This window comes from Zootoca vivipara, chromosome Z1 (assembly GCF_965207765.1).
Source record: "Zootoca vivipara chromosome Z1, rZooViv2.hap1.1, whole genome shotgun sequence".
Classification (NCBI taxonomy): domain Eukaryota; kingdom Metazoa; phylum Chordata; class Lepidosauria; order Squamata; family Lacertidae; genus Zootoca; species Zootoca vivipara.
The window spans coordinates 60,702,852-60,726,929 of NC_142583.1; the positions used below are offsets into that span (position 1 = coordinate 60,702,852).

A 24,078-nucleotide genomic window follows, 5' to 3' on the forward strand; every position below is an offset into this window, starting at 1 on the left:
CTCTCCAGAAGAGGCTCTTCCCCATGTCCTGCTGTTGGGAGAAGTTCCTAATAGGGCAATGGGGCAATGGGGCAGGATAGAGCCCTGTCACTTTGGGTCATCTACCTTTATACCAGCCTGTTTATACTTTGAATATTATCTTTCGAGGTTTACCTCTGCACAGGGCCGTCTTACCCATAGGCACTAGGGGTGCGGGCTCTCAGGGGCGCCAGGCCCAGAGTCCAGGGCTGAGATTTGGAGTCCGGGGATTGAAGAGCCAGGCCAGCCAACAGCCGCTGTCGAGTGGAGCAGAGCCTGTTGGAATACTGCAGGCTTTTCTGCTGCGGGTGCTGAGGCAGCCGTTCGGCTCCACCCTCCTGCGTACCTGGGAGCGGCTCGCCCAGCGCACACATGCTGCTCACACGAGGCACGCAGCTTCCCTCCCAAGCCTTTGCAGGGATTGCTCTCCTCCCTTCACCCGCAGCGGCATGGGAGAGAGTTGTGTGCCCCACAAAATCTCAACAACTCTGAGCTGCCCCCTAAAAAGCTCAACAACTTTGGCATGCCCCCCCAAATTTGGGGCACTGGGCATTTTTTTGCACCCTGATGACACATATGTTAAATACAGCTCTGCCTCTGCACTCCCACTAATGTTAAGGGAGTGGCAATGAGATACAGGACCTTCTCAGTGGTGACATCAGGCCTGGCAATGGCTTCCACACACTTCTTGGAGTCCAGATTTGGTGCCTCCTCAGCAGCCCTTCCCCAATGCCACCTCTAAAGCCAATTTGGAGGCGCTGATGGCCTCCTCCTATCCCTAGCAGGGGAAACGGCAGAGGAACCCACCCTCTGTGAAAGGCCCCTTTCTGCCCCGTGTACAGCCTTCCCACTTTAACTGTTGGGTAAGATTGATTTTATTTCCCACCCACCTCTTATTCCCTGCGTATATCTTCACTCCCCACTTGTTCCCTGGTGGGGTAAAAGCCTTTCGTAGTTCACCTCAGGTGCCAAAATGTCTGGTGGGAAACCCTGACTGTGGAATGCTCTCTCCAGGGAGACAGGCCGGGTGATTATTTTGTTATCTTTCTAGCACCAGGCAAAATCCTTTTTATTACCCCGAGACTTTTGTTAAATTCCTAATCCTTGACGCAATTAATTTCATGCTGCCTTTATCTGAAATGTGTGCTGCATATATTTTTATCTGTCTATCTATAGTTCATGTATCGATTGCATTTTGCTTTTATGTGTTTGTAAAGCCGCTCGGAGGGAAAACTTTTTCTTCTTCAGAACAATCCACAACAAATAGACAAGCAATACTAACACCAGAAGACTACAAAACATTGGTAATTAAACATCAGTTGATGCCATTTATGTTGTTTGGCAAAGTGGAGTCTCAAATTAATCTTGGTAACCTCACCCCAGTTTTCTAGGGAAATGTATGTCAAAGTAATAAATGCACCTACATCAGTTTGTAGTATCGCCTCAGTTTATTTTAGCATATTTGCCTCCAGCCATATGCCTTACAAATACAATACTCTTTATTACATCAGAAGCAAACCTGTGGGAAGTGTCAGGGGCAACAGGACAGGCCTGAGGGCAAAAATTAAGACCCTCAAGAGAAATGGACTTGTGAGGGGGGAAAAGAAAGAGTTACAGTACTAAGCTGGCCATCATTGATTATGAAAAAAGTGAGTAGCAAACACAATAGGGAACCATTATTGCCAATCCAGCAGGAAAAATAATTAAGCTATTTATAATACATGACAGACATTTGTTTATTGTTTTATACAGAGCCCAAGTGCCTTTATAATTACAATCCTAAACACACTTTAGGGAGCAAGTTCCACTGAACATGGTGTTATAGGAAAAATGGGGTTTGGCTTTTGCTGCCCAGCTCTTCAAGGGCCTGGGTCCCCTAAGTCAGAGAATTGATGAAGGCTGGATCCAGTGGAAAGCAAGGCAGATCTTTTTTGGGTGTTGTTGTTGCAACAGAGTCCCCCCACCTCCTTCTTGCAGAGAGGTGAGAACAGAGGTGCACAAGGACTTTAAAAAAAACCTTTTTAATAGTTGCCCAACCCCTCAGTCAAAGAGTCATACACATGTCTCCTCTCTGCCAAGATAACAGACAATGTTTTACTGATTGCATTACCTGGCCACCTTTTGAGATGGTAAATACTTTAGTTCTTGAATCCAGGTCACAGGCCTATCCTATTCATACACAAAATATGCTCTTAAGACAGGATTTGAAGGATTTGTAAGTGAAAAGAAGTACTGGGAAAGGTTTTTCCAATATATTTCCTTCCACAGCGGAAATGTTTTGGGTCATTAAGAGTCAAGATGGCTTCAGGATTGCTCTCCTGCACTAACTATTTCAGACATGTGGTTTAGATGCTTATGTATACTGTATAGTGTGTTTTACCTTGTGCACATTTATTCTATATTTGGGACCTTAGAATTCTTATAACAATTGCACGATCTACTTTTGAGTAAATATATTTAGGATTGCAGTATAGGGACCCAGGTGGTGCTGTGGTTAAACCACTGAGCCTAGGGCTTGCTGCTCAGAAGGTTGGTGGTTCAAATTCCTGTGACGGGGTGAGCTCCTGCTGCTTGGTCCCAGCTCCTGCCAACCTAGCAGTTCAAAAGCATGTCAAAATGCAAGTAGATACATAGGAACCGCTACAGCGGGAAGGTAAACGGCGTTTCCATGTGCTGCTCTGGTTTGCCATAAGCGGCTTTGTCATGCTGGCCACATGACCTGGAAGCTATACGCCGGCTCCCTCGGCCAATAATGCGAGATGAGCGCGCAACCCCAGAGTCGGTCACGACTGGACCTAATGGTATGGGGTCCCTTTACCTTTACCTTTATAGGGCACCTACAAAGCTGCCTTACAACAGGAGTAGGAAACTGTTCTCAGTGTTAGAGCCACACTCCCTCATATAAAATTTGTGAGCAGTAAAATTCTTTTAAGAGGAGAGGGGCAATAGTTGAGAGACACCATTCTCCCCCAACACATTTAATACCTCACACTGTGAGGTAGCTTAGGCCAAGAGGCAACAACTAGCCCAATGTCATTCGGTGAGCTTCATGGCCAAGTGGGAATTTGAAGTCTGGTCTCCCAGGTCCCACTAAGACCCCCTACGCCAGGGGTCAGAAACTTTTTCAGCAGGGGGCCGGTCCACTGTCCCTCAGACCTTGTGGGGGGGCCGGACTATATTTTGAAAAAAAATATGAACGAATTCCTATGCCCCACAAATCACCACTTACTAAAGCTGGTAGCAGCGTCTTTCCTTGCCCCTGTATAGATAGGTGTTCCACTTATTTTTCTATTACAGGTGAGCATAATAGGATATCCAGCTGTTTCTGAAGTGCAGGTGTAAACACACAGCACCATCCACCCATCATGGAATTTGATTTTCACAGGAAGAAGAAAATAGAATCTGTCTTGAAAGACAGTGGTTATAAAGTGTATGTATTTTTTCACTGCATTTTTCAAATAGAGTTCTTTCTATCTTAAAATCTCCAGAGACATGTACAGATTAGAACAGGATCACTATCCTTTCTGGGCTACTGGACACGTTTGCAATCTTGACAAATGTCTGTGGGCACCAATCACAAACTGGCTGCTGTGGGGATGTGACACAACACAAAATGGGCGGCACACCTAAAAGAGCAGAAAAAGAGACAGGATCACAAAATGATGTGGGCATACCCCTCCTGTTAGCACACACCTCCATTAATGGGAAAAAGACCCCTACCGGTAGGTCACTCACTGTTGCACTCACACACAGAAAAGTTTTTTGCAACTCTGTTCTGCTTGGAACAGAAGGGAGTATGGGTGCCCAATCTTGGCATTCAGTGAAATGTGTGTATGCTTTAAGGAGGCGTGTTCAGTGTGGACAAAGTCGAGCAAACAGGAATGGAACAGGGAGAGAAAACAGTCTTTCCGTCCTGTGCATTAAAGATTTTTGAGGAGATATTTAGTGAAGCCTTTTGCGAAAGCAACAGAGGAAGAGGGGTGTTCTAAAACCAATTTAGGCACCATTTTATATGCACTTTTGGGGATTCCCTTGCCAAATGCATACCTCTAATTGTAATGCTGACATTTCAGGCACAACCGTTTTGAATTTGCTGAACTAACAAGGCGGTACTTGCTAGCATCTGGAGAAAAGATCAGCAACCCCCTCCATCATGACATCTGTTGGGGCTCCCCCTTTCACCTGAGGCCCGTGAAAACTATTTTGAAGGCGCCCATCCCTTCTGTACAAGGTACATACATGGACTTTGCGGAGCGGAGGGTTTTTGGCCTGGGGCTTCCTTCTTATTTCAATTGCTTACTCAACGCATAAATGAATATGTGGAATTTACTGCTAGGAGAGGGCCATTGGTTTAATTCAGGCATCCCCAAACTTCGGCCCTCCAGATGTTTTGGACTACAATTCCCATCTCCCCCGACCACTGGTCCTGTTAGCTACGGATCATGGGAGTTGTAGGCCAAAACATCTGGAGGGCCGCAGTTTGGGGATGCCTGGTTTAATTCCATAGTCTTTGGACCTACCTTTAATCTAAACACGCATTTGGTGACCTCTTCCTTAATTTTGTACCATATTCATTTGCAAAAGAACTTTAAATATTCAGTTACAGGCAGTGGTGAGAACCCAATCTTGTGTTTTTATCTTAAATTTGGGATAGGCACTTTAATCTGGGCCTGATGGTCTTACCAAATTCTTTTTTAAAAAAAGTTTGCAAAGTTTGTATCAAACATGTACATAGGGTGTAGACATACATATTTGTATGTAATGCTACAATGGAGTGCTATGCTTTTGAACTGGGAAGCGGTGCAGTGGTAAATTCTGAAGTGTATGTAGGTGTTCAAGCAGGACACCCTCCCCTGCTGCGTTTCCATAGCCTCATGACCAAGACTAAATGGCAAAAGTTAATGACTGGTCTATTGCAGGGGTTGCCATTGAGGTACCCTCTAGATCAGGCATGTCCAGTAGATCACTGTGCGTCTGTGGTAGATCACGGTAGATCAGTGGCTCCCCCCAAAAGAAGCTAAAAAACTTTGGCTCCCCTAAAAAAACTCAACACCTTTGCCCTGCACCCCTAAAATGACCTGAACCATCCAAAACAGGGATTTCCTTCCTAAAAAAGCTCAACAACTTTGACCTGTACCCCCAAAACGGGGGTAGATCACTTCCAGTTTTGAACTCTGTGAGTAGATTGCAGTCTCTTGGAAGTTGGCCACCCCTGTTCTAGATGTTGTGAATTAGCAAGCATGGCTAGTGGTCCAGGGTGATAGGAGCACATGCCAGCTTGGCTACCAGCTGGTGTAATGTACTTTGGCTGGGGAGACCTTGGCTCACATCCCTGATCAGCCGTTAAGTTCACAGACAAAGGGGTCATGTGCCAGGACAGACACCTGACCTCCCCAGGTTTGCAATACTGTCAAATATGGTTCTAGCACACTTCTGCTGCCATAAAGAAGAACTGGATCCCTGCATTCCTGCTCTAGAGGGTGGCAAACCAGAATGGACATTTCCTGCGATTCCCCTTTGTGGAATTCTGTCCCCAGAGAGGCTCACCTGGCATCTTCATTTACATATCTTATACAGTCAAACCTCGGTTTAAGTACGCTTCAGTTTGAGTACTTTCAGTGTAAGTACTCCGTGGACCTGTCTGGAATGGATTAATCCACTTTCCATTACTTTCAATGGGAAAGTTTGCTTCAGGTTAAGTACGCTTCAGGTTAAGTACAGACTTCCGGAACCAATTGTGTACTTAAACCGAGGTACCACTGTAACAACAACAACAACAACAATAATTTATGGCTGGGCTTCCCCAGCCACTCTGGGCGGCTTCCAACAAAATATTAAAATACAGTAATCCATCAAACATTAAAAGCTTCCCTAAACAGGGCTGCCTTCAGATGTCTTCTAAAAGTTTGGTAGTTATTTTTTTTCTCTTTGACATCTGGTGGGAGGGCGCTCCACAGAGCAGGTGCCACTACCGAGAAGGCCCTCTGCCTGGTTCCCTGTAACTTGGCTTCTCGCAGCGAGGGAACTGCCAGAAGGCCCTCAGCGCTGGACCTCAGTGTCCAGGCAGAACGATGGGGGGTGGAGATGCTCCTTCAGATATACTGGACCGACACTGTTTAGGGTGCTAGGTAAAAATGTTTCTCTTCAATCAGGCGTTGGGCTGATTAACATCCTATGGCCTTTTAAATGTGTCAGAGGGAGGTTATAATTTTAGTTTGGTTTGGTTTTTGTTTTATTATGCTTTTTTTTATAAAAAAAGTTGTGAATTGCCCTGGGATCTTTGGATGGAGGGCAGCATACACATTTTAATGATGATGATGGATTGCCGTCAGCCCTGTGGCCAACATAGCCAATAGTGAAGAACAATCAGTGTTGTAGTCCCACAACTTCTGGCTCCTCCTGGTCTACATGTCTAAATAATTGTGATTCTATGAGAATCTTGTTCCATTCTTCTCTTTTGTTTCCCAATCTTAGCAATAGAATTCAACAGGCTTTTGCAACGCCAAAGACTTGAGAAGATTGAACTTCACTGCAAGTTAGCACAGCAAGTGGAGTCCGAACTGAAGCACAGGATATATTTGGCAAGGAGACCACTGCCACCAAGTGGTCCCAACTAGGTTTGACTCACATTTATGGTGGTTATATCAACAATAGAGAAGCTATTCACCCCATCAGTCAGTGCACAAAGTGAGCAGGCTAACAAAGGGCTTTCCGCAGCCTTAATAAGATCATGTGTATCTAGTAACGTAATTCAAATTATTAAAAACAGAGTTGAAAAAGCAGTCTCGAATGCCTAATGGTGGTCAATACAGGGAAGGCAAGACAAAGAACAATGTCCTGGGTCAGATGTAATGATAAATAATGGTTTATAAATGCATGCATGAGCTTTTGGCTCACTTGCTCCTTCTTCCACCTTCTCTTCCAGCTGCAAGGAAGAGATGGGAAGGCTTCACATACAATTTCCCCTAACCACACAGTTAGTGGAATGGGCTGCTTCATGCAATCTTCAACAGCAGGGATGGGCAGGGGCATTTTTCAGCCCAAGGGCCACATTTCCATCTGGGTGACCTTATGAGGGCCATATGCATGTGGTGGGTGGGGCAGAGGGGAAAGTGGGCAGGGCAACAGGTGTAAATTTTACCTTTGGAGAATAGCCTAGTTTGTACAAACACTCATTTACCACCTTCATCCAGTCAGGCAAGAGGCATTATCAAGAGTTCATCCCAGGCAGGCAAAAGCACTTGGGGTGCAAAATGGAGCCAGTGAGAGATATGTCCTAGGGAAAGTTCTGAGGGCCACATGAAGAGAAGTAGAGGGCCAGATTTGGCCCCAGGCCTGACACACCCTACACCTGTTGGAACAGCAAACTGCACACCATAAAGAAAGTTGATCTGGTCTGGTCAGAAAAATTGCATAGGGTTGGGGGTGACCCAGGGATGCCATGAAAACATTACCCACTTGACCATTTAAGCTCCAGAATTTATCATCACCACGTTGCCTTAATTTTATTAGCTGGGTGTGCTGTGCCTTTGATTTAAACAATTTTTCTCATGTTGGTGACTTTAGATAGCAACACTATTAAAACAGGCTAATAATGATATTCAAAATATTAAGAGAGAGCGAGAACTGCAGTAAAACAGCGCCACTTTTTCCTCTATCCAACCTTCTAAGGGCCAAATGGGCAGGGCCAGGGACAAAGTGGGGGCAATATAAAAGTCTTACCTTTGATAGAAATCATGCAAACTAGGCAGCTGCTACTTGCAATGTAGCAGCAACAGACAGACAACACGGGAATGTTAGCAAAACAATGAAAAGGTAAACAACCGTGAAGTGCAAATATTTAAATGTATATGCACAAACAACCTTCACATATACAAAGAGATTCAAAAATGTGTACAAAATCTCATGCTCGAAGTCTTAAAAGTCCAGTATGAAGTGCAATAATCAAGTCTGATAATCAAGTCCGATAATCAAGTGCTACAATGTATCATGCGTTCTTATCTCTTCCCATGCGTTCTTACCTCATCTCACGGGCAGCTAGCTTCTTCCCCGTTTCACAGGAATGGTTTCCTCAGGGGGCGGACTCAAAGGTTCATGTGTAAAAGCTTAACATGACTACCGAAGCTCACAATTCTCAAAGATTGAGAAGAAAGGTCCCATTGCAAGTAGCAGCTGCCTTTCAATCAGGATCATGGCAGGAGGAAAGGATTAAAGTAACCTCCTGCTGGGCCACAATCCTGATATAGCTTAGAGCAGGCACCCTCAAACTTCAGCCCTCCCTTTTGGACTACAATTCCCATCTTCTCCGACCACTGGTACTGTTAGCTAGGGATCATGGGAGTTGTAGGCCAAAACATCTGGAGGGCCGCAGTTTGGGGATGCCTGGCTTAGAATCCTCAGCACTGACCATTTCGCAAAGATCAGCTATGCAATGTGGTTATATGACAAATGTCAAATCTCATTTGGCCCTTAGTTAATCTGATTAGTAAGGGCTTGCTGAGGTAGTCAATGGCAACAGGCATTCTCTCTGTGTGTGCTGTTACCTATTAACAATTCCCAGCAAAGGTAACCTGATGGGATGAACTTCAGCAGTTCCTAGCACTCAACTGCGAAGGAGAAGACTGGGACTAACATGGAAAGAGGACGGCAAACAACTCCAGTGGCATCCCGTATACTAACAATGGAACAAGCAGCGATACAGATGGGCAAGATTATGGAAGTACAATCTATGATCTAGCTTTTTCTATTGTGATAGCAATTATAGCGGGTTTTGTTCTGTTCTCCATGGGTTGCACAACAGAGATGAAGATGTGGGACCACATCAAGAGGCCATCAGGCATCGCTGTGGGGATGATGTGCCAATTTGGGCTATATTTTGGCTATCAACTTCCCTGCAAAGTCAATAGACACACTTGCCATCTTTATCATTGGCTGCTCCCCTGGAGGTTCCCTGTCCATCCAGTCAGTTACTGGATGGATGGAGATATGGATCTCAGGTAGGACAACACAATACAATTCCTTCTGAACATCGTGAAGTGGAGAAGCATAATTGAGCAATCCTGTTTCTTGGCAGGCTAGTTTCCATGTACAAGTGGCTGGATCCAAACCATGCCTAATTTGTCCCAAGAATGGATTATATTCAAGGAATATCTGAAGAATTACTGCGATAGCAAAAACCACCTAGCAGATCTTGAGTGAGTCTTGCAATGTAGAGATAATACATTTAAAACAAATGTTTCTATTCAATCTTTGTCCTTTTTTTGTTTTTTTGTTTATATTAGTTCAGGAATTAAAATGATAACATGACACTGTGTAAGATATAACAAGTATGATCTAGTTCCTTTGAGAACAACCGGAAGTCTTTTTTAATTTTGTTTTTAATTTTTTTTGTATTTTTAAATTTTCTTTTTTCTAGTAGGGGATGGGATACAAACTGTAATATAGTAGATTGTTGTGTATGTATGTGTGTGTGTGTGTGTGTGTGTGTGTGTGTATATATATATATATATATATATATATATATATATATATATATATATAATTTTATACACACACACACACACACAAATATATATAAAATAAAATGAAATAAAATAGGGGTCTAACTTACCAAGAAGCAAAACAAGAGAGGGACTTCAGGTAGTAACTGCAGAATGGATGCAGAGTGGCCGGGGCAACCCAGTCAGATGGGGGAGGGGTACAAATAATAAAATGACCATGCAACTTTCCTTGCCTTTTATCTTTTGTGTGTCTGTCAAATTGCACAATCAATTCCACTGAAATACCTGAGGAATGTTTGAATTCTGCAAAGCAGGTGGAAGGGATCAAAGCAAGAAGGATCCGAGGCCGAAGAGAAAAACAGGTCACATTGACATAAGACGTATGAAAACGAACTCTCTTTTAAAAGTGTTTTATTTACACTGTGGAGACGTCCCAGCAGTTATAAGCTTAGACATCTGATAATTGAACTTTTTTTTTTGTAAAAGTATATAAATATATACACAAGACTCTATATAAAGTAAACATTGTGTAATACAGTAAACATTTGCTATTTTTCCTTATGCTAGTAAGTTGTTTCGTAAAGCTTAAATACTGATTTCAAGTATTTTCTATAAAAAGCTCTACTTTATTAAAAATGCTGGAAAAAGGACTGCTCTGCTATAAACAAAATGCTTAAAAACAGACTAATAAAAATTTACCAGTAAGAAAGACCACCAGGATAAAAATACTGTTTTCATTTCCCAACTGCCCATCCCTTGCATCAGAAATATACTATAAAATAGTTGGGAGGGAGAGAAAACGTAATACTTCTTAAAAAATAGGAAGCAGGGCTTTTTTTTCTTTTTTAAAAATATGTCAATTAATTGCTTATCAAAGTTTGAAAAAGCTGCAAAAAATGTGCAGCGTTATTAAATATATATGGCGCACAAAGACCCCCAACCTGTTGAAAAAAAAGGGGGGGGTTATAGTGGTACTCAATAGAGAGTGGAACTGGAATCCTATTGGCAGAGCTCACCTAGGGCACAGCTACACTACACACACACACACACACACACACACACACACACACACACAGGTTTTCCCCCAATTTAACTGCCATGGCTTTCCCCCAAAGAATTATTGGGACTTGTAGTTTGATGAGGACACTGAGTATCCCAGTCCAAAGTCTGCCACCAAACCACTGTTCCCCTAGGGAGACATCACATAGACATTTAACTTGTTTTAACTCTGTAGTGTAGATATGCCCAAATTATTCAAGAACCTCACTTTCCCCCTTAAATGCATATTCGACTTGTAACAGCTTAGTTGCTTCTTGGCTTTTCTTCCGCTTGGAGCCGTTTTAGGACGTACAGGATAACTTGATAGCAGAAAACGTACTGGTCCTGCAAAGGGAGGAAACGGTGTATAAACTCACGGGAACACAAATTCTGAACTGCAAAAAGCGGCTGCAATACAGGAGAGCCCCCAAAATGCAGATGCATCCTAATCCTTCCCCCCACAGATTACACTGGTGTAGAGCTTTGCTCTGCTTCTTCAATTGGGCCTTTAACTAGCGTGCCGTCCGTTCTCACAACCTTCAGGGCAATTCTGCAAGGTGCTTCGGAAGAGGGCTGAAGTCGCAAATCCAACCCCGCCATCCGCACCCCTTGCCTGTCGCCAACCATCCAATGCTGCTCCTGGGGGACACTGCAAGACCAGCATTATTAATCTAGGGCAAAAATAAATAAACAAACAGGAACCTGCTTTGTTCAGTCAGTGCCCTGCAAATGGGCCAAAACCAAGAGAATAGGAACCGTGAAGGCCTTATGCCGTTTCGTATGGAAGCTATTTGGGGGGAGGGACCTGGCTCAATTGCAGAACAAGTTCACTCCCTTGTGATCTTCAGGCAGGGCTGGTAAAGACCTGTTGGATACGCTGGAAAGCTGTTGCCCATCAGAGTAACCAATGCCCAGCTAGATGTACCAATATTGTGACTCATTAGAACACAGCTTACTCTGCTTCTATGTGCCTCTGTCCATCTAGCCTAGTACCTGGGACCCCGAACGCCCATGAACAGATTACACTCAGGTACCTGCAGGGGCCTGCTTCCAATCTTTGGTTGCGAGAATTTTCTTTTTGGGGTGGGGATACTGCCTGCTCTTGGTTTGGAAGGTGCCCTTGTAGGTGCTTTGCTGATTTTTCTATGGTGGGGGAGGGCTTGTCCATCAGCAGTCTCCTCCCCACCCCATGAAATGGATATATATATATTTTGTGGTGCCCCAAAAGGCTGGTGACTCCTGGTCTAAATGAATTAGCCTTAGTTCTCCAAGGCTTCAGAAAGGTTGTTTTCACAGCCACCTGAAGTTGTTTCCATGACCCTGGGTGCTTTATGTTCCTTTCTCAAGGAATTTCCTCCGCAGATGACTGTATAAGGATCTTCCTTCAACTGAGGTCATGTCCAGCCAATCTCTTTATGGTGCGTTCATTCTGATTTGTTTGCATGACTGTTACTGAGCATCCATCTGGATTTGTTTGCACGGAGGTTATACAACTTCCTGTCAAATGATTGTCATCTAACATCATGCATTTTTGTGTCACTTTCCTTACTTGTTTTTCTTTTTAAAAAAGTGGATTTGTTGCGCAAGAATGCTTAGATTGGGGGGGGGGGGGGGACCAAAACTGGCTGGTATGCAATTGAATCCCATTTGCAAAACAGTGGCAGTCTGGAGACAGGCTGAGCCAGCCAGTCCAGGACCATCTATTCTAACAAATTGCATCAACAGCTCTCTAGTTACTTTGGTGGAAGCTGTTTCCAGCATCACTCCCCCAAATCCTTCAAGCAGTGATGCTAAGGATAGAACTTGGGCCTTATGAATGCATCGTGAGCCTTAATTCCCTCCACATTCTGGGGTCTCATGGATTAAACGGCTCAGATTACACACAGCACCTGCAAAAGTGCAAATGCACTCGTCGGTGCCAAACCTGCCTGCAGAAACATGCAGTGCCGCCGCCTGTATCCAAGTTCCTTGTTTTGAAATTTCCTCACCTTCCTGCTATTTGACCTGCCGTTCAGAGGGATATGCGGGAGAAAAGCTCCCAAAGAAACCAAAAGCGAAACTGAGTTAGGACACACGTACCTCCGTTTGCACCATGCCGTGTCTCTGCAAGCGCATTGTGCGCACCACGTCAGAGATGTCAAACTGACAAAGGAAAAAAAAGAAGAAGCTGGTAGGCACCACTGGTCTGGAAAGCACGCGCTGAAGTGTTCTAGAAGAGTGCACCAGTGCAAGGGCTAAAACTAGGAATCCACACATGGCATACAAATAAAGCTCATTTAGAGTACCTGACTTTCCTCAAAGGATCTTAGGAGCTTATCACTCACAGAGTTACAGTTCCCAGCACCCTTAACAAACTCTGTCTCCAAGGCAGTCTATACATATTCAGCAGCAGTCTTGGCTCTGGGCCTTTGCAAAACACCTCTAGGGCGAGGGGGAGATTTGGCAGGTGGATGCTGAACCTCCACAGAAACCCCTTCTTTGCCATGACCCCAGACTCTAAGCAGTGACCAATGGCTACAGGGACCCTAATGAGAAGTTCCATTAAGTTTCTGACTCTGAGGCGGCCAGTGGTGATCAAGGGCTGGCTGGGCTGGCAGGAAGCTGCTGAGTTAGATCTCCAAATCACCAGACTATAGAACCAGAGCCGTGACCCTCACCACCCCCTGGAGAACTAAGAACCTCCCACACTGCCTTGCCAGCAGAGTAGCCCAAGGAATGCACTAGGCAGGAGGGCTATGGAGCAAACAGGAAGTGTCTGGCTTCAAACCAAAGGGTTGGCCCTTTAAGAGTCTGCAGTTCTCCAACAGCATAGGAGAGGTGGGCTGAAGGCAAAGGCCTCAGTCTTTTCTGGAGCAAGTTGCTCACTTGGAACTCTTCATGGTACTGTGGCAACTGGCCTGCTTGTATGTGCCCCTTGAGCCCAGAATAGGGCACTCTAAATAGCTACCTTCCAATGCAATAATGCAGAAATGCGCCAGTAACCCTGGGGTGGGGCAGATGATTGCAGGTGAACGTCTGCAGGTGGGGGAATGATTGAGTATCCCTCTTCCCATCTGCTGCTTCTCCACTGTATGCTGCCCCCTTGCCCTGCTGTTTGCAGATGTTTGGAAGAAGCCAGTAAAAGGGAAAGGCAAAGGCAAAGGACCCCTGGACAGTTAAGTCCAGTCAAAGGCGACTATGGGGTTGTGGCGCTCATCTCGCTTTCAGGTGTTTGTCCGCAGATAGCTTTCTGGGTCATGTGGCCAGCATGACTAAACTGCTTCTGGAGCAATGGAACACCGTGACAGAAACCAGAGCGCATGGAAACACCATTTAGCTTCCTGCTGCAGTGGTACCTATTTATCTACTTGCACTGGCATGCTTTCGAACTGCTAGGTTGGCAGGAGCTGGGACAGAGCAATGTGACTCACCCTGTCGCGGGGATTCGAACTGCTGACCTTCTGATCAGCAAGCCCAAGAGGCTCAGAGGTTTAGACCATGGTGCCACCCACATCCCTGACAGATGCCAGTAGGCCTGGGTGCACTGCTGAACATCTAATTCTGAGGTCAGTGAAAACTTGCTCAATTCAGATACATCCTTCTGCTAAGGATATGCAGCTAGTCTTGCCCAGAGGTGTGAGCCACCGTATTATACAAATGCTTTCCACACATTTATGAAGCGCAGAGAGATTTGAACAGCAGCCTAGTGCTAATGTAAGTGGAACGTTAAAAGCTCAGAAGAAAATGGCACCTAGGGTAGCTAACCTGTAAATTCTCTGAGTATATATCAAAATTGAAGCTACCGTATGCTTCCCACGGGGATGTTGTATCTTTCGTACCAATTACATTAGAAGGAAGGTGGATGTAAAATAAGCAAGCTAGCCAAATAACTGTAGGAAAGAGAATGGATAATCACTCACCTCAAGATCCTGGCTGATCAGCCCCAACACCACGTCTATGCAAATAAGCGTCCCTGATCGTCCAATGCCTGCGCTGCAATGCGTGATGATCGGCCCTGATTTGTGGATGTGCCTCATGTAGGATATGAAGGTGAGCAAATCATCTGGCTGAGAAGGTGTGTCGTGATCTGGCCAGGCGGTAAAGTTTAGGTGGAAAATACGCCGGAGTTCGCCAGTCTAGATTTTTAAATTAAAACAAAAAACCCCAGAAAGAGCAAGAATTGAGGCTTCTGTGAAGAGTAACAAGTCTCTAAGGCTTCTAAGCAAATGCAAAAATCAGCCCCTGGCATAGCCTCTGCTGTCACTTTTCAAAAACCCAATAGGCGGCTATCTCGTGTAGAGTTTTCTCCCTCCTCTATTTGAGTCCTGTTAATGTTGTTCACTACTATTTATACAGCTGGGGTTTTTGTTTGTTTGTGTTTCCACGGACATTATGTTGCATGAATATTGAGGTATTATATTCCCTTTCCCTCGTGGTATTATGTACAGTAGTGTATGTTTTCTTTGCTGTAAGTCGCTTGGAGACCTTCAGGCGACACATGACTAACATGTTTAATAATACAAGGAACAAACCGAAACAGCAAATCTGTACCTCATGCACCCCCGACGTCTCAGTTCCCCTCTCCCACAAACACTGGCGGAGGAAGAGGAGTGTGGGGGGAGCGCACTGCCCCCGGCAGCGCGATCCCGGTGGGGTGCCACATCCCCGCAGTGCGGCGCGCCATGCCCCCGGGATGCACACCAGCCCTGCCCCTGCCTGCTCTCCGTCCCCAATGCCCAAGCATGAAGCTCCACCACTGCCCACAAAGCCATTCAGAGTGTGACACCCTGTCCCCTTACCTGAATGTCCTCTAGCTCCATAACTCGAATGACAAAGCCTTTAAGCTGCTGCAGCCTCACCAGAGCGAGACGGAGCTTATCACTGATCATCGTGGTTTTTCCGAGGACGTCGGGCCAGTACCTTTGACATTTGACTTTTTCTCCTTCTACTTCCTGGGTCATCATGGCTACGAGAGTGCAGTTCTGCTCCCAAGCCATTTGCCAGAAGTCCGCCACAGTGGTGGGGAGGGGTCCTTGGCAAGCAATGTAAACATATTCCTTACTCCCCACCAGCATCCGGATAAAACTGGCATTGATGTAGCCACCTTCGGCCCCCAGGGGTACCCTTGTGGTGTCGTCTGCAATTCCAAAAACAGAGGAACCAGGAATTTAAATGGTGCTTTGTTATGGCTGCTTTTATTGCTACAGAAGAAGAAGAAGAAGAAGAAGAAGAAGAAGAAGAAGAAGAAGAAGAAGAAGAAGAAGAAGAAGAGGAGTTTGGACTTGATATCCTGCTTTATCACTACCCTGAGGAGTCTCAAAGCGGCTAACAATCTCCTTTCCCTTCCTCCCCCACAACAAACACTCTGTGAGGTGAGCGAGGCTATGACATCTATTTGCATGAAGTTTTAGGAAGTTCAAGAGGACTCTGCCCACAAGAGTCTACAATCTTTAATTTGACACGGGGGGGGGCAACAGAATAATTATTTCAGTTGCATATACTTAGGCTTAGTCACAGTACAGAGACTAGTGAGCTATGCCAAAGGCTCACAGCATAACCTCAAACACAACAACATGAAATCACATTATTTCATAGCTTCTTCAAAATGCCTTTGCACAGCTGTGAACGCAATGCTAAAATATGTGGGAAAGCAGGTGTGTAAGTTCCTTCCTAGTGTAGTCCAAAAGGCATGTGCATCTCCTCAGCAGTGAGGGCTCGAACTCCAAATACAGTGGTACCTCGGTTTATGAACACAATTGGTTCCGGAAGTCTGTTCATAAACTGAAGCGTTCATTAACTGAAGCGAACTTTCCCATTGAAAGTAATGGAAAGTGGATTAATCTGTTCCAGATGGTCCGCCGAGTACTTAAACTGAAGCGTTCATAAACTGAAGCGAACTTTCCCATTGAAAGTAATGGAAAGTGGATTAATCCGTTCCAGACAGGTCCGCGGAGTACTCAACCTGAAGCATACTTAACCCGAAGCATGGGTGTAATTGGTTCCAGAAGTCTGTTCATAAACTGAAGCGTTCATAAACTGAAGCGAACTTTCCCTTTTAAAGTAATGGAAAGTGAATTAATCTGTTCCAGATGGGTCTGCGGCGTTCGTAAACCGAAAATTCGTAAACCGAGGTTCCACTGTATGGAGATAGGTCACTTAATAGCTCACTGTTGGGGTGAAGGCAATCTTCTCCCCCTTGGGACATTTACATGCAAGAAAGCGGCACACTCAAGTCAGATTCACACACCTGCTTTCTCCTCTTCTCTGTCAGTTCTGAAGCTGTCTCCTAGATGCGAGTCAGAATAAAGTGCATTGGGAAAACGGTGAAGAACGATGTAAGAAATGGCTTGCAAGGTCAAGCCAAAGGTCAGCTCTACTGAATCCTGCACTCTTGTCTCCAACAATAGCTAACTGGATAGCCCTGGGAAGCTCTCAAGTGGGGCATGATAGAGAGTACCAGCCCCTGTTGGCTTGGCCCCAGCCAAATACACCACATGCAGAAAAACCAACATTTTTCAAGTACATCTCTGCAGTTCCTGATGACTAGTAACTTGAGGCTATAGCCCTTCAGGAAGAACTTCAAGAACCTTCCTAGGAGGTGGCTTCAGATCTTGGACTTCTGAATATGAAGCTCGTTATTTTGATGAGGATTTTCATACATTTCGTGCATAATAGGGCAATGATCCTAGCATACAATTATCGGGCAGCAAGCAGGAATCACATCCCGGAAAATAAATGTCTCAATATACTGCAATCTGTAACACTGTACTGTGTCTGCATAAAGCTCAGATTCTGTTGGGAAATTTGATGGAGCTGTGCATTTCTGGAACTTGCCTCTGCCACTAAGTATCTCTTGGGAAATGAATATAGAGGATGAGCAACAGAGCAGTGGGATAGTGTGTAAACTCTGCCCAAGCAGAACGGACACAGGGTAAAAGGTTAGTGCCCGTTTAGTGAGGCACAAACTTTCATGCAAAAAAAGCCGCTGGATGCAACATGATAATCAGGACAGGATACTAAATTAATTGCTGTACAGTCCGTGCATGTGTCACAGTGACCCAGCCTTATGTTTTGTTTGGGAGTCCTTTTCTTAAGTGAGATCTTTTAAATATATCTGAATATAGTGGCACATATTAACTGCTCTCAGGGAATAGGCTGCATGGGATTCAGTCTCAAGAGAGTTTGCTTGGCACTTGTGGCGTCAAACAGAATGCTGTTACCACCCAAACACCTAATACTAGGCACGCAGGGCTTGCATCCCAGTGCCAAATATAATGATGGCAGCAATTGTTGTCTTGGTGCTTAAACACAGCTTTCCAATTTGGCACTTCTCCAGCTTTAGAGAAGCTTTCTTAATCCAAATTACCCCCGCCCCAAATAATATCAAACTACGGCTCTTGAAAGTGACCAAGCAGATTGCGACCCACTAAGTCACCATCCTCTATGGATGAGAAAAAGGGGGGTGGGGAGAGAAAGGGTGCAAAACCCCAAGCAGGAAGTGAAACAAGATATTTATCAAGTGTCAGGTGGGCTACCTATGCAGGGCTGGTGTACCATGTTTTAGCTGGTTGGGTAACCATTTTGGCATGCCTGCCACTGATCCAAGACCCGCATGCCGCAAAGGAGCCACCCTACCCACTTGCTCTCCCCTTCATCCTCAGTTCACCAAATCCCACCTTGGGGAACATCCATCGCACCTCTATCAACACAATCAATACAGATTATCTCCTAGCACAGAGAATTCACGCGCAGTTACCAAGCTGAGGGTCCTTTGGAAACCCTTCAGGAAAGGATAGAGCAGGGGTGTCAAACTCAAATTCATAGGGGGCCGCATCAGCAGTTTGGTCACCCTCAAAGGGCCGGTTGTATCTGTAGGACTATGTGTCCACTCTTTATTATCATAAATGATTGTCACTGCATTCAATTATTACTGTTTTTTGTAATAATGTAAGTAATAACTAGCTCTGAAAGCAGAAACATAGTCAGAATAATGGCAAGTAGATATTCAAATGTACAATTATTGTACAATTTATTGAAAAATGATTTTTGGTAACTGCACTGGGTGGTGGAGGCTCGCTAGGGTTTCATGCAGGACCTTTGCAGAGCTGCTAGTACCTGGAGATGCTGGGGTCCTTCTGCATGCAGGACAGATGTTCTGCCAGTGAGCCACCACCCTTCACCAAAGGGACTGGCTGAGGTTGACTCACTGGAGCTGCTCTCCTGGTTCCAGGGTTTAAGGGCCAGAAGTATAAAGCAGCATCCTATGTTTCTGAGGAGAGGGAGAGGGAGGGGAGGGGAGGAGGAAGGAAGGAAGGAAGGAAGGAAGGAAGGAAGGAAGGAAGGAAGAAAAGAGGGAGTGGGAGGGAGAGAGGAAGGAAGGAAAGAGGGGAGAGAAAGAAGAGTCGAAATAAGGAAGGGAATAAAGAAGTAAAGAAAAAGAAAGAGGGAGAGAAGACGGAAAGGGAGAAAGAAGGAAGGAAGTAGAGGGAAAGAAAGAATAAGAATGAGGGAGAGGATGAAAGATGGGAAGGACGGAAGGAAGAAAGAAAGAAAAGAGGGAGCAGGAGGGAGAGAGGAAGGAAAGAGGTCCCGCTGCTGGGTCCTGCTGGCTGGGGCGCTCGGCGGGCCACATGACAAGGTCTGGCGGGCCGGATTTGGCCCCCGGGCCTTGCGTTTGACACCCATGGGATAGAGAGATAAATTAAACTACAAGTGGCCTTTTGGAAATCAGGACTTACAAGGCAGTATGTTCTTATATCTATTCTTCTTCCTGTTTTCCTTTGTTTGGCCCACCAAACACTGATCCAAAGGCTTTAGGTCTTGAAGATTCTGGAATGAGACGTGTAGGCTCTTCGTTAACTAACATCATTTAACAATACATGGATTATTATTTTTTTGAAAAGAGACGGAGCCAGGCTTAAAGTATGTGGTGTAAGCAGATGTAAACCACCTGACCGCCTCAGGGGCTGTCATGTGGAAGATGGAGAAAGCCGGAACCAACAGCTTCAAGTTACAAGAAAGGAGATTCCTACTAAACCTCAGGAAGAACTTTCTGAGGCTAAGAGCTGTTCGACAGTGGGATAGTCTCCCCCAGGAGGTTTCTAAGCAGAGGCTGGGTGGCCATCTGTCATGGATGCTTTAGTTGAGATTCTTGCATTGCAGGGGGCTGGAGGACCCTCTGGGGTCCCTTCCAACTCTTACGATTGTGTCCACAGCGCAAGAGAGTGCACACTCACCTCAATCTCCTTTGAAGGGACACCTTGTTCCAACAGGCCTCGCAGCATCCGGATAGTTGACTTCAATTTGGACCCTGTATATTTGCCCGAAGGAAGTACTTGGACGATTGGGAGTACGGAAAGCTCTTCGTCGGTGACCAAAGGGCAATCTGGCAGAGGAAGGAGACGGGATCTATGAGAGCCTATAAAAATCCACCTAAAGAGGGCAGCCCACAGTTACGGTGCCACCCCATGAAATACAGCAGCAGCTACCCGCATGGCAGCACATGCCACTTTTGAGCTGTCAGCAGCTGATTAAAACATATCACGATTATTGCTTTTCTAAAGGCTCCCCATAAAAAACTTGGGTGGTAACCCCCCCCCCCCCGCTTCTCATTATCCCTCCATGCTTGATGCTTCAAAGGTTGCTACCAACAGCGCTTTTTCTCAGATTTTTGTGAACGTCGGCTCAAATTTAACAGAAACTAATAAATAACCACCTGCATTGTTAACGTTCCTTGCACAATGAGTACAGTGCAAGATCTTTTATGCCAGGCAAATTCATTGCGTTTTGTAGACAAGGTAGATTGGTTAGTAAGCTGTAGTCTTACAGCTCAAACGTTGGTGCTGAGAGGTTGAGGGACTGTTCTTGAAGAGACAAGCACATTGTATTTTTACAGCACATGACTTACCCCAAAGGTTCCCAAGAACCGTGTTTGCAAAGGGTGCTGTGGGAGGTGAGCTACAGTTCCCAGGCTTCTTTGGGGATAGCTATGTATTTTAAATGTTTTTATTATTTATTAAATTTCCTATACTGCCCCTTCATCCGAAGGTCACAGCACGGTTCGCAATATAAAAAACAAAACAAAAAATACATACCACAATGAGAAACAAAAACAATACCCCCCCACAGTTTAAAAGGCTATAGATTGTTTAATTAGTCAAAGACCTGGGATATTATCGGTTAGATTACTGCAACGTGTTATATGTGTTCTTTGTGTTCCCCCTCCACAAGAGGTCTGGAGGGTATCAACACGAGAAAGGGCCTTTTCTGTGGTGGCTTCCTATTTGTGGAATGCTCTCCCTAAAGAGGCTTGCCTGTTGCCTTCATAACATACTGTCACAGAGGTGGCGAGGTGACTACTCTAGAGTAACGACTCTCCACACCGTTGCCTTTTCATGCTTTTATTATGTGCAGGCTATTTACAGTGCTAGAGCTGTACAGGATACATGTTATCAGTCTGACCCAGAACCCTGGAATGGAGGTTCCCGCGTTTTCTTCCAACATAAGAGCCGGGGCACTCCAAATCTCCTCCCCCGTTTCCTCCGGCGTAATTCCGGAACCGGAGGGAGGAAGGCTCTCCTTTCCATGTTTTCCTTCTCCCCCTCTTCCCCCTCTCTCCCTTCCTGTCTCACGTGCAGCAGAGGCTCTGCCATCCTGCCAGAGCCCTGTCCCCTTCTTCCTCCTCCCTCGCTGGACTCTTCCCCCTCGCCGCTGACGCTGCTGCTGGTGGAGGAACTACTCCTCAGGATGGAAGGGGGGTCTCTGTACCTCTTGTCCCTTACACATACCTTTGGACGTTAAGCAAAAATGTTTTTCTATAACTAGGCCTTCTGCTGATTGAACATTCCATGTGTTTGTGGGAAGGGGTGGGGTTATTGGTTTGTTGTCGTTTTATTATGTACTTTATGATCTCATTTTGTATTTTTATGTTGCAAACCACCCTGTGATCTTCAGATGAAGTGTGGTATACAAATTTAATTAACCATCATAACAACATCAACCCACTTTTTAAAGAAAGCCAGGTCTTTGTGGTTAGGGAAGCGACAGGATAAGTGTGGGATGAGAGGATGATTGACAGAAAGACTTAAGCACCCAGCAAGGACATCATTGTTCTATAACCGCCCCGTATAAGAGTCAGAATAATTGCTTAATAAAGATGGGACAAAATCTAACATCTGTATAAACTATGTGGAAGCAAATCAGAATGAATACTGAATAAACAGGTAAATAATCTGCAGAAGACCAAAAAGATTGCTTACCTTTAACAGACTGCTGCTGGTTTATTGATTCAATCGGTAACTCATCACTTCCCCAGGTAATCTCATCGTCATCTCCCTGACCCAGCAGAGGTCGCTGGGGTAATCTTAAAAATACAAACATTTCCTTAAAAAGACCCCAAACTGTGTCCGCACCTCCCACCACAAAGGACAAAAAATAATCTTAAGAAACAAAACATTCCAAGCAACGCAAGTTCAAATGAAAGTAGGAATCACCAGCTTAATTAGATTATATATGCCAATTCTTAGTATGATTCATGTGAGGAAGGTAGCTTCCATTTGTGTTTTTATGGCCATCTTATTCGACATTCTACGAGGGCACAGATAACGAAGCATAATCTGCAGACGGCAAAGGAAGCCTGAGAGTTGTTAGAAGACCTGTCTACCCCACACAATATGCTAAAATTTCCAGAGTTTCCTGGGGAGAGGAACTGATCATTAAACCACTCTGTAGCTCTGTGAAGGGAAGAGGGTTCAACTTTCAGAGGGATGCGGGTGGCGCTGTGGGTTAAACCACTGAGCCTAGGGCTTGCCGATCAGAAGGTCAGTGGTTCGAATCCCTGCGAAGGGGTGAGCTCCTGTTGCTCGGTCCCAGCTCCTGCCAACCTAGCAGTTCGAAAGCACATCAAAGTGCAAGTAGATAAATAGGTACCGCTCTGGCGGGAAGGTAAACGGCGTGTGCTGCTCTGGTTCACCAGAAGCGGCTTTGTCATGCTGGCCACATGACCTGGCAGCAGTACGCCGGCTCCCTTGGCCAATACCACGAGATGAGCACCGCAACCCCAGAGTCAGTCACGACTGGACCTAATAGTCAGGGGTCCCTTTACCTTTACCAACTTTCAGAAACCTTAACTAACTACAGTTCCCATGAGCCTTTGGGGGATGCCGTGCCTGTTTATAAAGTGGTATGATGCTACTTTAAATGCACAGTGCAGATGGAGCCCAAATTGTTGGCCTCCATGCAACAGCAAGAAACACCAATTTCAAGTATGACGCTAAGTGTGGCTAAGACTATATTATCACATGGTATTTTTATTTCTAGGAAGGAAGTGTCTCATGTAACATAAGAATCCCTACAGACAAGAGGACACAATCCAGAATCGTTAAGCATGCTTTGGTGCATTCCTTTTGATGGGCTTAAAGGTAAAGGGACCCCTGACCATTAGGTCCAGTCGTGACCGACTCTGGGGTTGCGGTGCTCATCTCACTTTACTGGCCGAGGGAGCCGGCGTACAGCTTCCAGGTCATGTGGCCAGCATGACAAAGCCGCTTCTGGCAAACCAGAGCAGCACATGGAAACGCCGTTTACCTTCCCGCTGTAGCGGTTCCTATTTATCTACTTGCATTTTGACGTGCTTTCGAACTGCTAGGTTGATGGGCTTAAGCAACTCTAATTGCTTTTGGATTGTGGCCATCAGGTAAGATGCTGCATTGAATGGCTCTTCTACCACTGGCTCCAGTAAAAGATTAGTAATAGTAACAATAATAATAATGAACTGCTTCATCCACAATGGTACTTTCAAGTCACGAAACTGGCTCAATTTTTTGAGCTGTCAAAACCAGTAAATATGAGCCAAATTAAGGAGGACTGGCCTTAAAAAAAATCTCACCTTTCAGAAATCCTTTTGTTATTACAATACTCTTCACAGCCATTTATTTGGGGTGGCTAAGGAGAAAAACAGAAAAAGACCATTTGTAAAATGAGTTATAATTACATAGCAGGGAACTAGCAAGGTGGAAAACGTCTATGGAAAAAATTCTGTGCCTTACTCTATACCAGGCATAGGCAACCTTGGCTCTCCAGATGTTTTGGAACTACAAGTCCCATGATCCCTGACAACTGCCTCTGTTAGCTAGGGATCATGGGAGTTGTAGTTCCAAAACATCTGGAGAGCCAAGGTTGCCTCTATACAGTTCTTTTCTTTGCGATGGGAGAATATAGAATAGTGTCAACTCTTTCTTTTTTGCTGCCTACAGCCACCATTTTGTGCTGACAACCACAATACCCGCCAAAGACGCTGATAGTTTCTAGAATACTTAAAAACACTATGGGAATTGCCAGACAGTCAATATTTTGGATCGCTTTCAATCGCATATCAGCAGATTAGGTTGCACAACTTTAATCATTTATATATATTTTTTAAGCTGCCCTTTACAGTAAGGTGTAAAGGGGAGGTAAAGGGGAGGTAAAATATACAATTATGAAAACAAATAAAACAGTTACAGACAAAATAAAAAAGTGAAAACTATTAAAAATAGCTGCATAT

At 45.0% G+C, this 24,078-nt stretch overlaps 2 protein-coding genes across 14 annotated transcripts in view; one reads left to right on the forward strand and one right to left on the reverse strand.

The window, feature by feature from the left end:
• Positions 1-3,280: 3,280 nt before the first annotated feature.
• Positions 3,281-6,635, forward strand: LOC118084456 (uncharacterized protein C4orf36 homolog). Its single transcript, XM_035113990.2, has 3 exons — positions 3,281-3,448; positions 4,092-4,249; positions 6,493-6,635. Exons 1-3 carry the CDS (start codon positions 3,384-3,386, stop codon positions 6,633-6,635), a joined length of 366 nt encoding a protein of 121 aa, XP_034969881.2. The 5' UTR covers positions 3,281-3,383.
• A 3,277-nt stretch (positions 6,636-9,912) lies between these two features.
• The window catches only part of PTPN13 (protein tyrosine phosphatase non-receptor type 13), a 151,745-nt gene continuing 137,579 nt past the window's right edge, over positions 9,913-24,078 (reverse strand). For all 13 annotated transcript variants that reach the window (XM_088660574.1, XM_088660573.1, XM_088660572.1 and 10 more), the window contains 8 exons: positions 23,422-23,477; positions 21,794-21,897; positions 19,772-19,920; positions 19,274-19,364; positions 15,335-15,672; positions 14,456-14,671; positions 12,636-12,698; positions 9,913-10,901 (listed from right to left, as the gene is read on the reverse strand). In XM_088660574.1, coding sequence (XP_088516700.1) covers positions 10,821-10,901; positions 12,636-12,698; positions 14,456-14,671; positions 15,335-15,672; positions 19,274-19,364; positions 19,772-19,920; positions 21,794-21,897; positions 23,422-23,477 — 1,098 coding nt within the window. In that variant the 3' untranslated portion in view covers positions 9,913-10,820. The remainder of the gene's footprint in view (positions 10,902-12,635; positions 12,699-14,455; positions 14,672-15,334; positions 15,673-19,273; positions 19,365-19,771; positions 19,921-21,793; positions 21,898-23,421; positions 23,478-24,078) is intronic.